This window comes from Labeo rohita, chromosome 23 (assembly GCF_022985175.1).
Source record: "Labeo rohita strain BAU-BD-2019 chromosome 23, IGBB_LRoh.1.0, whole genome shotgun sequence".
NCBI classification, from domain to species: Eukaryota; Metazoa; Chordata; class Actinopteri; order Cypriniformes; family Cyprinidae; genus Labeo; species Labeo rohita.
In genome coordinates this window covers 3288793-3305746 of record NC_066891.1, presented here as the reverse complement: position 1 = coordinate 3305746, position 16954 = coordinate 3288793, and the positions used below count along the sequence as shown (strand labels likewise).

The following is a 16954-nucleotide window of genomic DNA, read 5'->3' as shown; positions in this document are numbered from 1 at the left end:
ATGGTAAAGGTGTAGTAACCATGGTTTTTTGTTGTACTGATTACCAGGGGCGTCGCTAGGGCTAATCATTCGGGGCTGGAGTAAAAACTTTCGGGGCTCCAGCCCCGAATGATTAGCCCTAGCGACGCCCCTGGTAATCAGTGATTGTCAAATCAATGTTTTTTTGTATGGCCCTATGATTTCCACAGAATTTGTCAGAGTTTAAATTAATTAATCAAAAGTTGGTCATTAAACTTAAATCAAGTCGCGATAGGGACTAGTATCTGTATAGGCTATTTAAATATGAATCCTGCATGTTCTGCGTGTCTTTTTATGAATGAACGGCGCGGATGCGCGGTTTCGTTTTCTACACATGTAATACTGATGCGTGCAGTGATTTCAGCATCTGCCATTTCACTAAATGAGGGCATAATACATTCGTCACTTCATGAGCATTTCACTGTTTCATCTGAGTAAAACAAGCGTCAGATATATACACAGAAATGTAAAGGTATTCACGGCAAGTCGGCAACCCGTCAAAATAAAAGTTCGGTTTAACTTTATTCATCATTCAGTATAATGTACGTGCCTACTACTACTACTACTATTAATTAATAAAAATGTATACATTTTTTTCACACAATATTTCTTCCATGTTTTACATTTTAATAGTAAATCCCCTTTATTTGCCAAATATAAAATATAATTTTCATTAAAAGATCAATTAAGTCAATATTTTATACCTTCATCTGATAACCAGAAAAATACACAATACAGAATTCCATAAGGCTATTGTAAAAATAAATAAAAGCTGCATTCAAATAAACAGACATGCTAAAACATATTTGGTAACAATAAAACGTAAAGTCAGAAAAAAATAAAACATTTTATAGGGTCCCAAACATGTAAATTTTCTTAACTTTTGATAAATTGACGGTAAATTGTATAAGATTCATGGTTTTAATTAATTACTAATTAAATAATTAATAAAATTAAATTTAACCATTAAAAAGAAGACCAGAAAAATTAAAACAGAAAACAGAATTTGACAAAAAAAAAAAAAAAAAAAAAAAACGGAATTTGGGAAAAAAAAAATAAAAATAGGGCCCTCTTTTTGCATGCAACTATATATTTGTTATATTTGTTACAGTTATAAATACATTTTCAAATGTATTATTTTATTTGCCTAACATATTTTTGTAATGTTACAATTTTGTTATAATACTTTGATATGTTTGCTATTTGCAGTGATTACTATTTACTGTTGTTAATAGTGTGACAAGGTCTTTAACCCCCCGGTTTAATGCCCCCGGACCCACCTAGTAGGATGCAGGTTCAACCACTTGTGTCTAACAAAATCTTATGTGAGCATGATGTGAGCTCCCACCGACTACCACTAGCCCCTGGTGTTTTGGCACCAGCCCCGGATGTTTTAAAATCCTAGAAACGCCCCTGCTGATTACCATTTGTATAACCACAGTTTCACTACAAATACCATGGTTAACCTATGGTTAGTGTAGCGTGCTTTAGGCTTACTAGAGCTTTGAATAATTTCCATATAGCCTTCTTGTCTAGAACAACTAAAGAAAAGAGCAATTTAGAGCCAGTAAATTTTTATGTATGTGAAATTTAGCAAGCAGGAAACACACATTTATATTTTCCTATATTTCCTTTTGAGTAATCAAACAATCTAAAGAAAACATTTTTAAAACAAAAAGAAAGGACCAACATTTTCTGGTGTGGGTACACATTTGCCAAAATAAGTGAATGACATCTTCCTCAGATGAGTGACAAAAACAACTCAAAGCTCACCTCAACTCACTTCAATGTCTGACTTTTATTAGCTTTCCACAAAATGTTCTTCAGACTAAGAAAAAATGGTGGGATACCAAAAATGGTTCTTTTAAGGCATCACTGTGAAAACTCCCTTTTGGAACCTTTATTTTTATAAGTGTAGCTGCAAAAAGCCCATGATCTTATGGATGTCTAGACATTTTTATCAACAATCCACCCTATGTATTAACAAATTCATAATTGTTTTCAGGCATCAGCCGTGGCCAACGATTGCAGGCGATTTTTGGAACAGGAGCAATACTGCTGTTCTCCAGATGAAGAGCGCTGGACACTTCTTCACACTTACCTGCAGAGATTAGACGAGTTTTCTCCTGAGCACTTCCAGGACGTGAGAGCGCAGGCGTCTTCCAGCTCTAGAGCTCTGCAGGTGTGGAACGCCGCCTGGATCCACTGCCAGGAGGTCCGGCGACAGCTGGAGGAGAGACTGGCACTTCTGGAAGGAGTTCAAACGGCCGCTGGACATCACTCTGATTGGCCCGAAGTCATTCCAGGTGAGGATTTAGAAGAGTCTGTATAACATAGGCTGGGCTGGGTATGACATCAAAGCTTAAATAATAATAAAAAAAAAACACTTTAAATGGTAATTATGACTTTATTTCAGTTATGACATTTTTTTCTCACAATTGCAAGGTATAAACTTGAGATTAAGATCTTTAAACTTAAACTTGAACTGAGAGTTCTAAACTCGCAAATGCAACTTCTTTCATCAAATTGTAAGTTTACATCATGCAATTCTGATTTTTTTCTTAGAAATGCAAGTTATAATTTAACAATTGCAAATGTTTTCTTTAAATTGTAAGTTTACATCATGCAATTCTGATTTTTTTTCTTAGAAATGCGAGTTATAAACTCACAGTTGCAACTTTTTTCTCCAAATTTTAAGTTTACAGCATGCAATTCCGACATTTTTCCTCAAAAATGAGAATTATAAACCGACAACTGCAACTTTTTTCTCCAAACTGTAAGTTTACATCATGCAATTCTGATTTTTTTCCCTAGAAATGCGAGTTATAAACTCACAATTACAACTTTTTTCTCCAAATTGCAAATTTACATCATGCAGTTCTGGCTTTTTTCCTGAAAAATGTACGTTATAAACTCGCAATTGCAACTTTTTTTCCAAACTGTAAGTTTACCTCATGCAATTCTGACTTTTTCTTCAGAAATGCAAGTTATAAACCCATAGTTGCAACTTTTTTCAACTTCAAGTTTACATCATGCACTTAAGATTTTTTTTCTTAGAAATGTGAGTTATAAACTCGCAATTGCAACTTTTTTCTCTAAATTCTAAGTTTACATCATACATTTCTGAATTTTTCTTTCAAAATTCTGATTTTACATCCTGTAATTTTTCTTAAAATTGCAAGAAGAAAATGGGATAATGGCCGTAAAAAAATAAACGCATTTTCCCTTTAAATTAAGTCCATTTTACTGACCCGTTTGCTAGATATTTTATTGATTTAAGCATAAAGTCATTTTATTTTGACACATTTTGTGTAAAACTTATATTCTGAAATATCGTTCATCCCTAGTACCAGATGAGCATGAGACTGTGCCCGAGCTGTCGGAGAGCAGGGCGAGTCGGGCGAGAGACAGCATTCACGGCACCGTCACCTGCTTCAACTTCAGATCCAACCACAAAACCCAGAAACACTCCAAAACCGCTCAGACTGCGAAGGAAAATCCCGCAGACTGCAGCCACAGAGGCAAAAACACTGGCAGAAAAGCGTCCCAAGAGCAGAAACCCGTTGCAGGCTTGAGTATGGTGGGCTGTCAGTGGTTTCCTTGGCAGAACACAGCCAGCAGAAACATCAGCAAAGGATCTGAGCACCACATCACAGAGCCCATCCTTTGCCAGAACCAGCCATATGTAAACTCCCGTCACAACAGCTTCTGCTCTCAGACGGCCTGTGAAGAGACAGAGGGCGCTAGAGACATCTCTGTTTTCACAGACGGATGGAGAACTGATGGGGAAAACACTGCATCCACCCCAGAAAGCCCAAACAGAACCATGTGAGTTATACTGTGTTCATGTGCCCACTGTAAAGACGAAAAGACAACATGAAATTAAAACGGCTACTTTAAAGGGCTTCTGAACAATTCATCAGTGAGCAGTACTCTTAAAACACAAACACTTTTTTTAGAATATTTAATCAAAATGTAACACTTTTTCTCTATTTTTTAAACAACCTTTGATCCATTCTTGGAATTCTGTATTTTTTAATTCATTTATTCATAATTAAAATAATTTAAGTAAATTAAAAATATGTGTAAAAATTAATTAATTAATTAAAATGTACAAATTCATGTAAAAAAAGTATAATAATTAAATGTAAATAAAAGTTAATGCCTATTTTATGTTGAATTTAAATGCACTTTGCAAATTTCATGTTGTCTCTAAATATACAGATTAAACACTGAGTTGAAATTACTTACCTTGAAGATGCACTTTGTTTTCTATCTGTTAGTTACGTACAGTACCATTTAAAAGTTTGGAGTCTGTTAGTTTTATTTAATGTATTTAATGTAGTTTAAAGTAGTCTATTCTGCTCATCAAGGCTGCATTTATTTGATCAAAAACACAGCAAAAACAGTAATATTATGAAAAATTATTCCAATTCAAAACAGCTGTTTTCTATGTGAATATAATGCAAAATATAATTTATTCTTGTGATGTAATGCTGAATTTCCAGCATCATTACTCTAGTCTTCAGCATCATTACTCTAGTGTCTCAGTGTCACATGAAATCATTCTAATACGCTGATTTGCTGGCCAAGAAACACCTCTGATTATTATCTTTTATATATTATTTTCTTTAATATATAAATCTTTATTACAAATGTCTTTACTGTCACTTTTGATCAATTTAATGCATCCTTATTGAATAAAACTAATAATCTCTTTCAAAAAATAACTGACTCCTTACTGACTCCGAACCTTTCAGCAGTAATGTAAGATTGAGAAAAAGTCTCAATATTTTTCATGCTATTTCTTTCTTTGTCCAAAAGCTTTCACTGATGTCAGAAAGGTAAAGTTACAGTAAAAAGAGGATTTTAAGGGTAGTACCGTGTTAAAGTGGTGGACAAGTAAATGAATAGTATTACAATGATTTTTTTTTTTTTTTTTGAAGACTGTCACAGTTGAGATTTCATTTTTAAATGAAGAAATATTGGAAATTGAAAACTGAAAAGTGCTGACATATGATTATTTTAGAAATATAACCTTATCTCTGATTCCCGACAGGAAGCTTCATCGTATCTTGGAGGAGCTCCTGCTGACAGAGGTGGAGTACGTCCGCTCTCTCGGCTACATCTTGACTCACTACTTCCCCCTGCTGTCCAGACCGGATGTCCCACAGGATCTGCGAGGTCAACGCGGGCGCATATTCGGCAACCTGGAGAAACTGTACGACTTCCACTGCCAGCACTTCCAGCAGGAACTGGAGGCCTGTCAGGCAGAACCGCTCAGAGTCGGACGCTGTTTCCTGAATCACGTAAGACAGCACTGTATTTTGATCATAATCAGGCTGCTTTGTTTATCATCTGAACCTTGTACAACATCTATTAAAACAGAGAGAGAGTTTTGGACTTTACGCCCTTTACAGCAAGAACAAACCCCAGTCTGACGCACTAATCCAGCATCACAGATACTTCAAGGTGAGGAACCTTTGGTTTGTTGTACGCTAATATGCATATAAATAATATAACAATATATAATATATATTATAATTCATATTATTTTTTATTATTTTACATTTTTATATTTTTATTTAAATAATATGCATATATTAATTAAATATTAATATTTTTCCATTAAATAAAATGCTTAAAATATAAATATTATAAATATATAAAATGAATATTTAAAATAAATAAATATTAAAATGTTAAACAATATGAAAATGTAATACTTTTTAATCATTTTTTACATAATTATTTATTTTACATGTGTATGTTATTAATTATTAATTTAAATACATAAAATAACTTTTCAACCTTAAAAAAAAAAAGGAGTTAAAAAAACATATATATTATATTTATATAAAATATAAAATTCCACAGTTATTTCTGCATCTTTTGGTATTTTTTCTGAGTTTAATTCAAGCAAATGGGAATGAAATCAAACCTTGTTTTGTCCAGCGTAAGCAGATGGAGTTGGGTGACAGCATGGATCTCTCCTCATACCTGCTGAAACCAGTCCAGCGCATCAGTAAATACAGTCTCCTGCTGCAGGAGATCCTGGACGAATGTGTGCCGGATCAGAGCGGAGAACGAGAGGAGATCCAGGCGGCTCTAGAGGTGGTGCGATTCCAGCTGCGGCACGGGAACGACCTGCTCACCATGGACGCCATCCGTGACTGTGATGTTAGTTGTGAAGCTTTAAGATGGATTTTTAATAACCTGTTAAAAAAAAAAAAATAATAATAAAAAGTAATAGTTCACCAACAAATGCAATTTGGTCACCATATAGTCACATTATTTTTCTTTGGAACACAAGTTTTGGTCTAAAATTGGTTTTCCAATTTTTCTATAATATGCAAGATGTTCTAAGTTTTTTTAAATCATTCTGGTTCTTCAGCTGAATCTGAACGAGCAGGGCCAACTGATTCGGCAGGATGAATTCTGGGTAATTTTCCGCAAGAAACGTTCCCTCCGGCGAGTGTTTCTCTTCCAAGATGTCATCCTCTTCACCAAGACCAAAAAAAACGACGAGCGTGGAGATGATGTGTACGTTTACAAAATGTCTATCAAGGTATGTGTGTGAGAATATTAATATTTCTATTCATCAGAGAATCCTGAAAAACAAAATGTGTAACGGTTTCACATGAATATGATACTCAGCACAACACTGAAAATAATAATAAATGTTTCTTGAGCAGCAAATCAGTATATTAGAATGATTTCTGAAGGATCATGTGACACTAAAGACTGGAGTAATGATGCTGAAAATTCAGCTTTAATCACAAGAATAAATTACATTTTACAATATATTCAGATAGAAAACAATTATTTTGAACTGCAATAATATTTCATAATTTAACTGTTTTACTGCATTCTTAGCCAAATAAATGCAGGTTTAACTAACATTTAAAAAAAAAATCTTATGGATCATACATTTTTGAATAGTAGTGTATAAACTTATTTCTAAACAATTTCAATATCTGAAAATGCATTTCACAATAAATAAATAAATAAAATATTAATAATAAATGAGCCTAAATATATATTTTATCTATATTTTATGTGTTTTTCTTGGGAATCGAACCCATTCATTCAGAATCAAAATTTACAGAAAACCGTGCAAACAGTCAATGCGCTTTGTTATTATTAAATAAGATGTGTTTTTGCATACTTATTTCATTTAAAATTGGTTTAATGTTTCTCTGTAGACCTGTGAGATTGGAATGACCCATTCTTGCGGGGTGAGTGGCCGGAGTTTCGAGATCTGGTTCAGGAGAAGACGCTCTCAGGACACCTACATCCTACAGGCAGAAACACGGGACGCCAAAGAGGCCTGGACCAGAGACCTGGAGCACATACTGTGGGAACAAGCGCTGAAGAGCAGAGGTCAGAGTATATCACAATTCAATATGTGACCCTGGACCACAAAACCAGTCATAAGGGTACATTTTTTGAAACTGAGATCTATACATCATCCAAAAGGAATAAATAAGCTTTCCATTGATGTATGGTTTGTTAGGATAGGACAATAATATTTTGCCAAGATACAACTGAATTGAAAATTTGGAATCTGCAGGTGCAAAAAAAAAAACTATTGAGAAAATCACCTATAAAGTTGTCCAAATGAAGTTCTTAGCAATGCATATTACTAGTCAAAAATTGACCTGTTGATGTTTGTGTTTCAGAGCTGAGGAGACAGGAGAGGTTGTTCATGGGAATGGGTTGGAAACCATTTGCTGACATTCAACCTAGAAATGCAGCTGTTAGCAATCACACCGTAAATGGTGACGTCACAGGAAGAGGTATTTATCAGCCAATCACAGGCTGACAATTTGCATGCATATAACTCTGATCTCACAGTAATAAACTCAAGGGCGTAGGAGCAGTTTGAAAAATATCCTGAAATGCCAGTTATTCTAGTGGATTTATTATGAAACCTTCACAATTAGGATTAAAACACTATCACAACAACTATGAATTAAAAAATGCAGTTTTATCAAAGATGACTTCTCTTCTGTTGTCTTTTTTCATCAGGTAGTTTATTTTCTGCCAGAGTCTTGGCACACAAACTTTACCAGGTGTGGCTTGGGTCATGAATATTAATTACATGGTTTGTTCACGCTAACTAATCTGCGACTAATTCGCTGAAAGGCAGATGTTGGTTAGTGAACGCTAGCTATAATATGATTACTGCTTAACACTTGCACACTTGTTCAACCCAATTCTGGGCTGACAGAAGCTTCTGCTTGATTTTAAAGGGATAGTTCACCAAAAAAATTTAAATTTACTGCCCCTCATGTTTATCCAAACCTATATGACTGCCTTGTGTGGAACAAAACAATTTTTTTTTTTACGAATGTTGGTAACCAAAATAAAAATGGTCCTATTGACTTACTTTATATGGATGAAAAATGCAACGTCAATAGGACCCAAAACTGTTTGGTTACCAATAAGTCTTCATGATTAAATGACTACAGAATTGTGCAATTTTGGGTGAACAGTCTCTTTAAAGCTGTCGTTTTACACAGCAACGCTTCACAATTCCATTTAATTCACAATGCAGCCAAACAAAATCTATGAAAGCCTGTTTCTGCCACAGAAGAAAAAATAAAAAGGTAATTAGGACTTCGACAATTCTGAGGGAAAATATCAGAATTGCAAAATATAAAAGATAAGAATTCTCTTCATTCTGATTGGCTTTCTCACAGTTATGAAAAAAAGTCAATATTGTGAGATACAAACTCAGAATTATGAGATATAAACTCATTGCAATTCTGAGAAAAAAGTCAGAGTTGAAATATTAACTCTGAATTAACTATGAAAAAGTCAAAATGACCTTTCTTTTAAAAAAAAAATCCTTTATCAGAAACAAGCTTTCATAAAAATCAGCCTCTCTCAAATGCAGACTAATGATTGTACCTTAAATGTGAGGACATACAGTATAATAGTTGCTACGCCCCCTGAAGAAATAGCCTAATTTGTAGCTGCTCCAATTTATTAAATACAGTAAAGCCCTTTTCAGTCATTACCTGAATTTTCTGACTTTTCTTTTGGCAGAAGTTGTAGGAATACTGAAAACACCCAATCCCTTGGTGTCCAGCCTTCAAAGGGGTGTGGCTTTGCCACGGCCAGATTCGATTGGCTCTGGCAGCAGCACATCAACGGCAGGCAGCCACTCATCATCCTCATCTGGGCGGGGCTCCATGTCACCCAGCGTTTTCCAAGGAAAATACGGTAGCAAAAACTCCCACATACTAATATAGGAAAAATAATAGCATTTGTATATTAAGGAAAAGGTCTGAATAATCTAAAAAAAAAAAAACTCTTTGTCCCTTCTTTATAGATTCCTCTACAGAGAACACGGGTTTATTTAGCTGTGCGGATCATAATTGCCCCACAAGGAGGAGAGCGTCTGTGTCGTCACTGCTTTACTCCAGACCTTCAGCGTGTCAGTCGTCTTCTGCTCACGTTCTTCACTACGACTCACCTGCCCTGTCCAGGAAGAAGCTCAGTTCACAAACAGATGCTCACGGTTCTCTCAAGGTTGAGAAATCAACGCATATCAGCTCTGGCTAAAAACCCAGTGAGCTGCCTGTCTAGGCAACATTTTTAGACCAAGTGATGCTGACTTATAAAATACCACACTCTAAAAAGGCCATAAAAATAAAGTCCAATGTACTGTGTGCCTAAGGCACTACAGGCCTGTTTATTTTTCCATGCACTGGTCAATTTAAAAATTTTGGGCTATTTGTTTTAGAAAAGCGGATAGAAAAAAAATAGCAAAATACACTTAAGTGTTTATTTTGACACTTAAATGAGCAAAATAGCTGAATAGTTTAATAATGATATTTCATAAGGAAAATAATTAGTCAGACTAAATGTTAATTATGTTCTTCTATGTCTACCGCAGTGTCAGTTTCAAGAGCCAATTCGTTCCAAGGCATCAACAGAAGTTTAGCTGTGATAGAGGTGAGTTACAAGCAGTGATTCATTGCATGCTTAAGAGAGATTACATTAATACAGATCCAAATAATAAAGCTGTATATACAAGTATGTCCAACTTTATGATAAAGTACACTCGCATAGGGTGATATACTGTACATAAGCTACTAAATAACAAATCTCAACTGCTTGATTGTTTATAGCGTTGCAAAATATAACCAGATCATTCTACAGAAATGTCCACTTTTGGTATGGCAAGATGTCTTAAAATGTATTTCTTTTTCTAAAAGACTTTTCTAAAAAACTTAGACTTACATTATTAGATTAACTTTTGACTTTATGAATACACATAAATGACAGCTTAATGATTTATTTATTTATTTTTGTGCATTTATTTAAAGGCCATATGTACCATTTAAGGGGAAAAAAGTCACTGGTGTTACCTTACTTCTTTGGCAATATTAAAGGTTTTTATGAAATATTATTTCTCAATTTTTTTCAGCACATGTACTCAAAATAAATGAAAATGCAAGAAATAAGGAGATTGTTTTATTTATTTAATGTGACAAAAAATAAACAGTAACACCAGTGACATACATATAAGACCTGACATACCGATCTTCACTAGTGTTACCCATAAGGAAGGTAACACCAGTGCAAAATGGCTGTGGCAAGGTATCAAACCACATGTTGTCAATCATGGTATACTCACTAATTTAAGTAGTTAAATACATTTGTAATTCTAGTTTTTTTAACAATAAAGTAAGTCACACCAGTGAGCTCAACTAAAAGCTTCACATGACATCATGAAATAAATGAGAACATTTCTGATAACTAAAAAAGGACAGTGGACTTTTCATGTGCCATTTTTATAGATATTTAGAAAATAGGAAGAAAGAATTCAAGTGATGTCACTATTTCAGAATAAAAGATTTTTGTTAAACGGTAATCAGTGACTACTCCAGCGGACCACTATTTTCATTATATATTTTATAATATTCATTCAGCATTTATTTTTTATGCCATTTATATCTGCCATTTGATAGTTATGAATACATTATTGTATTTTAAATGGTAGAAAAACCTCAAAATAAAGCATTTTCTCTCTGTAGATGGCTGTGGGAATGAGCAGTTTTGTGGGACTTGGAATTCTATATAATCCATAAAAAACAAATAGAAGGTGTAATTGTTCTAATAACATATTGTTTCATTTTAAAATATAAAGAAATTGTAACCCTAAAGTGCGTTTCAAGTGTAATATTTCTGTAAAGGCTAGGGACAGAAAAATGGACATTTCCATAGAATGACCTAACTATACTATACTATCGCCCAGCTCTAATCTGCTAAATGCAACTACAAGGCATGAAGATAATAAGATATTATAAACATGAACATCATGATTTTCTGAGGTACTTTGCAACTAAATGTATTGTAAAAAGTACTAAAAATACATTTTAGTTGACAACTTGCTCTCTTAATGAGATCATTAAATATGTGCAAACATTAAATATATGCAATTGATAAATTATTTTGTGAATGATACTGACACAAAATTTCCACAGGCATGCTTACATCTCTTCAGAAGCAGTTCACTGATGTCAGATCAGGATATGAGAAGCTCCAACAGATGCTCCTTATGAGATGTTTATGGACTTAAAATCTCTTACTTTATGGATTCAACTGCTGAAAAAAAAGAGATTTCGATTTTTGTTTGAATAAATGCAGTGGGAAAGAAGAAAAAAAGCATAAACAAGATGATATCGACCAGATCTGAGACTGTAGACCAGTTCTTTATTTCCAGTATTGACCATCTGAGAAGACGTGTGAGGAACTACAAGGACTTTTTCCTGGAAAAACAATAGAAATATTCTGTTAAAGCTTGACGTATTGTGCAATTATTTTGCATGAGACTATTTCTTGATGTACTGTAAAACTGTAATGGATTCTGAAATCAGATGCGATGCAAATGCAATGTTCAATATTACAAAGACCAGGATGTAAACTAATAGCCAAATATATTTTCTTTTATCATCAAACTTCCTGCTATAACACTGAAATGTTGTGCTTTCTACATTTATCCAGCTTAAAAATCCTAGTATACAGTAGGGGATCAAAACCTTTCATTTTTTCAAAGTTGTCCTAAAACCAAAAGAATACCTGCTCTTGTTTTAGAACAACTTGGATGAACTTTTTTGATCCACTTCAGATGTTGACTACTGTAGTTTATTGGGTTCAGGGAATTTTGAAAATATATACACAATTGCTTGAAAATAAATTGATAATTAATTTGGACTGTTTAAAGATTTTATACAGCATGTGTGAAAGTTTTGGACTGTTCATTTTGTGTACTGTAATTGTCACGAATCTGGTCGGTGTCCCGCTGTCCGCTCACCACCAGATGTCACTCTCGCCCTTTCACACACAGACTGTTGCACCACACCCCGGACTACATTTCCCATCAGCCATTACACTTGACCCACGACCAATCAGCGGCGCTATAAAAGCCCCGGACTTTCCATGCTAGTCACGGATTGTTAGATTGTATTGTTGTTGTGTTAGCGTTCCCTGGTTTCTGGTTCCCGTGTTTTTGACTTCTCGCCTGCTCTTTCGTTTACGTCTGTCTAGCCGCCTGCCTTGGATTATCGCTCTTGTTATCTGGATTATTCTCTCGATCGCCTTTGTTATTCCTGTTTGCTCCCGTCTCGACCTTGCCTGTACGACCATGTCTTTGTCTCATCCCAATAAAGGCTTGCATATGGATCCGCTCGCCTCTCGTCCCTCACTCCGTGTAACAGAACAATCCGTCAACAAGGATCCAGCAGCTCAGAACCCCGCAGTACAGATCATGCTCCTCAAGCAAGGTGAGCGACCAGTTGAAAAGTTTGTCATGGACTTCTACGCATTAGCACAGCAGACTTCGATGAGTGATCTGTGTCTGATGATTTTTTTCCGTGGAGGTCTCTCTGAACCTTTCGGCTCCTTAATGCCAATGTATCAGCCCCAGTGGACGATAAGCCAATATCTGAACATTGCACTCCAGATCAGCGGTTCCTTGCTCACTGTGGGTGTCGCGGGGAAGCAACGCGACATCGCGGTAACGCCGGCAGCGCAACCGGCCCGTGTAATGGCGGCCGTGCCGGTGCTCGCTCACCAGATGACGGCCGCGCCGGAGCGCGTTCATACCACAGCAGCGACAACAGAGCCTGTGCACAAAGTAGCGGCGACAGCGGTGCCCGTTCACAAAATGGCGGCCGCGTCGGAGCGCGTCCACACAATGGCGGCGACGGCGGAGCCCGCTCACAAGATGGCGGCGATCACAGAGCTCCGTCACGTCACAGCTGCCATACAAAAGCCATTTAAAGGTACAGTTACATTTCCTGAGTCAAGTCAAGTTTCCAAATCGAGTCAAGTTGCAGCTCTGTTTCCTGAGTCCAGTCAAGTTTCTGAGTCAAGCAACATTACAGCTGCTGTTTCTGTGTCAAGTCAAGTTACAGTCATCGTTCCCGAGCCAAGCACTGTCAAGATGGCTGCCACGCCAGAGCCACTGCACAAGATGGTTGCCACGCCAAAGCCTCCGCCTGCTAAAGCCCCGTCAGTCAGGCCGGCGCCCGCTAACGCCACGTCAGCCAAACCACAGCCTGCTCAGGACATCTCCGTCAAGTCACAGCCAGTTCACGCCATGTCTTCTGCTCCTGAGTCTGCACCCATCATGGCCGCCCTCCCTGAAGCAGTTCCCGAGTCAAGCAAAGTCACAGCCGTGGTTCCTGAGTCAAGTCACGTACCGCCTGACATCCCAAGATCGCGGCCTATCATGATGGCACATGTGCTGGATTCACCCCTGATGGCTGTACGGGCAGCTAAAATGGCGCTCCTTCACGTCGCGGCTGCTACCCCAGGGTCAAGTCAAGCTTCCAAGTCCGGTCAAACAACAGAGTCAAGTCAAACCAAAGCTCTTGTTCTCCACGAGTCAAGCCAAGTCACAGCTGTTCCTCATGAGTTAAGTCACGTTACAGCTGTCGTCCCTGAGCCAAGTCACGTCACAGCTGTCGTCCCTGAGCCAAGTCACGTTACAGCTGTTATTCCTGAAGCAAGCCAGGCCTCTGCAGATCCTCGTGAGTCAAGCCTAGTTGTCAGGTCCTGTCATAATGCAGCTTCCGTCTCCAGTCAAGCTTCAGCGTCCAGTCAAGCTTCAGCGTCCAGTCAAGCTTCAGCGTCCAGTCAAGCTTCAGCGTCCAGTCAAGCTTCAGCGTCCAGTCAAGCTTCCAAGTCCAGTCAAGCTTCCAGGTCCAGTCAAGCTTCCAAGTCGAGCAATGTCAAGGCGGCTGTTCCAGAGTCAAGCCACGCCCCGCCTGACGGCCCAGAGTCAAGCCACGCCCCGCCTGACGGCCCAGAGTCAAGCCACGCCCCGCCTGACGGCCCAGAGTCAAGCCACGCCCCGCCTGACGGCCCAGAGTCAAGCCACGCCCCGCCTGACGGCCCAGACTCAAGCCACGCCCCGCCTGACGGCCCAGACTCAAGCCACGTCTCGTCTGGCCACCCAGAGCCTTACCATGACCCGTCTGACGGCCCAGAGTCAGGTCATGCCCAGTCCCCAAGTCAAGTCACACCAGACCCCAAGTCAAGTCACATCTCGTCTGACATCCCAAGACCACAGCCTATCGGGATAGCCAGCGCCCTGGACCCACCACAACCTCCCGCTGCTGCTCTACCCTTAATGGCTATTGCCATCTGGTGTGTGTGGGCTGCACATTGTGCTTCTGGGGTCACGTCTGGTCTCAAGTCTGCTCCAGAGCCCCCGTCTGGTCTCAAGTCTGCTCCAGAGCCCCGTCTGGTCTCAAGTCTGCTCCAGAGCCCCCGTCTGGTCTCAAGTCTGCTCCAGAGCCCCCGTCTGGTCTCAAGTCTGCTCCAGAGGTCCCGTCTGGTCTCAAGTCGGCTCCAGAGGCCTTCCCCGTCGGAGAAGCTGCGCCAATGCCTCCAGAGGTGTCAGCGTCTGCTGTAGAACCTCCTATGGAGGGGGCGTTTCCCTTTGAACTCTCTGCTTCTCCCTTTATTCTGTCTGGCTCCTCTGTCTCTGCTTTCCCCAGGTCCCAGACCAGGACGCAGACTCCTGTTCCGCCCGGAGGGCTGCGGTGCCTCCTGTTCCGCCCCGGAGGGCTGCGGCACCTCCTGCTCCACCTCCTGTTCCGCCCGGAGGACTGCTGCGCCTTCTCCTATTCTGTCTGCCTCCTCTGTCCCTGCTATCCCCAGGTCCCAGACCGTGACGCAGATTCCTGTTTCGCCCTGGAGGGCTGCTCCACCTCCTGCTCCGCCTCCTGTTTCGCCTCGGAGGGCTCCTGCGCCTCCTGCTCCACCCTGGAGGGCGCCCGCGCCTCACGCTCTGCCTCCGGCTCCGCCCTGGAGGGCTCTGGCGTCGCTTGCTCCGCCTCCGGCTCCGCCCTGGAGGTCTCCTGTGCCTCCTGCTCCGCCTCCGGCCCCACCCTGGAGGGTTCCTGCTCTGCCAGTCCTGCCTCAATCACCGGGTCCTCCGCAGGAACCTGGCCCTCCAGCCCTCGCCCTGTCTCACTCCCGCCCCACCGCTTCCCTGGACTGTTACTCTGTTGGAGCGTCTGGAAGCCGCTCCTTGGGGGGCTATGTCACGAATCTGGTCGGTGTCCCGCTGTCCGCTCACCACCAGATGTCACTCTCGCCCTTTCACACACAGACTGTTGCACCACACCCCGGACTACATTTCCCATCAGCCATTACACTTGACCCACGACCAATCAGCGGCGCTATAAAAGCCCCGGACTTTCCATGCTAGTCACGGATTGTTAGATTGTATTGTTGTTGTGTTAGCGTTCCCTGGTTTCTGGTTCCCGTGTTTTTGACTTCTCGCCTGCTCTTTCGTTTACGTCTGTCTAGCCGCCTGCCTTGGATTATCGCTCTTGTTATCTGGATTATTCTCTCGATCGCCTTTGTTATTCCTGTTTGCTCCCGTCTCGACCTTGCCTGTACGACCATGTCTTTGTCTCATCCCAATAAAGGCTTGCATATGGATCCGCTCGCCTCTCGTCCCTCACTCCGTGTAACAGTAATATACCGTGTATCAGTACCTCAGAGGAGAGAGAAAACTGTATTTTATTATTTAAAAGATTTATAATAAATAAAAGATAATTAAAATGTGCTTTGATGTGTCTTCTTTATAAATAAAAAAAGAAAAAAAATGTTTTTATTTTAGAAATATTTGCATCTATTATAGTATTTAATATTTTCAGTTTTCATTTTAAATTTTAGTAAATTTATGTGCTTGTCTTTTTTGTTTTTGCTTTAAATATATTTATTTGTATTTAGCTTTTAGAAGTATGTAGTAATTGTAGTACTTCAATTTAAACTTTTATTGCTTTTTTGTCTTGTTTTGCTAGTCAGATAAACAGCTATGCAATGGTATTTTCGTATTATTTATATACTATTAGAGAATGTATTAATTTTTAAATTTGCTTGTATTTTCAGTTTTCATATTAATTTTTTAGTGTTTGTCATTTTTATTTGTTTTTGTTTTAACATGTTTATTTGTTTTAGTTTTAATAATTTCACTTTATCAACTAAAATGTATTTCACTTAGTTAAATTTAAAGTATTTAATATTAATATTTTATTTCAGATTTAATTCCATTTCTGAAAATAGTTTCAGTTGACAACAACACTGTTACAATTAACATTATACAGATTGCTTTAAACAGCGTCTTGTAAATGAATAAGTTAAAATATCTAAAGAAAGTTCTAGTAAACAAGCACTCATCCAAACAGCTACTTACCTGATGTACTACACATTTTGCAGTGATCTAAATTACAAACTACCTTCACTACAGTGAAGGTCCAACCCAATGCCAGAACGGTCATTTAAAGCTATCTTGTCTGTAATATTGCTCTTAAAACATTAAAGCACAAAAATGGTGTTTATACATAATTCACTGAGTGTTTTTTTCCTCTGAAAAATTTGTAGTTGGATCTTAATCTAA

The 16954-nt window shown here is 38.6% G+C and overlaps 1 protein-coding gene across 3 annotated transcripts in view; it reads left to right on the top strand.

The window, feature by feature from the left end:
- The window catches only part of si:dkey-65j6.2 (pleckstrin homology domain-containing family G member 4B), a 31058-nt gene extending 18752 nt beyond the window's left edge, over positions 1-12306 (top strand). The window contains exons 14-25 of one of the 3 annotated variants that reach the window (XR_007825518.1): positions 2024-2324; positions 3366-3846; positions 5078-5327; positions 5407-5490; positions 5974-6198; positions 6413-6586; positions 7224-7401; positions 7701-7817; positions 9073-9249; positions 9359-9598; positions 9926-9984; positions 11520-12306. Coding sequence is in view for 2 of the 3 variants with exons in the window: in XM_051096860.1 (XP_050952817.1) it covers positions 2024-2324; positions 3366-3846; positions 5078-5327; positions 5407-5490; positions 5974-6198; positions 6413-6586; positions 7224-7401; positions 7701-7817; positions 9073-9249; positions 9359-9558; positions 9926-9973 (2235 nt within the window). In the remaining variant the exon portion in view is untranslated. Of the gene's footprint in view, positions 1-2023; positions 2325-3365; positions 3847-5077; positions 5328-5406; positions 5491-5973; positions 6199-6412; positions 6587-7223; positions 7402-7700; positions 7818-8049; positions 8094-9072; positions 9250-9358; positions 9599-9925; positions 9985-11519 lie in introns of those variants that run through there. The other 2 variants (XM_051096860.1, XM_051096861.1) reach the window with 2 other exon arrangements.
- Positions 12307-16954: the final 4648 nt, after the last annotated feature.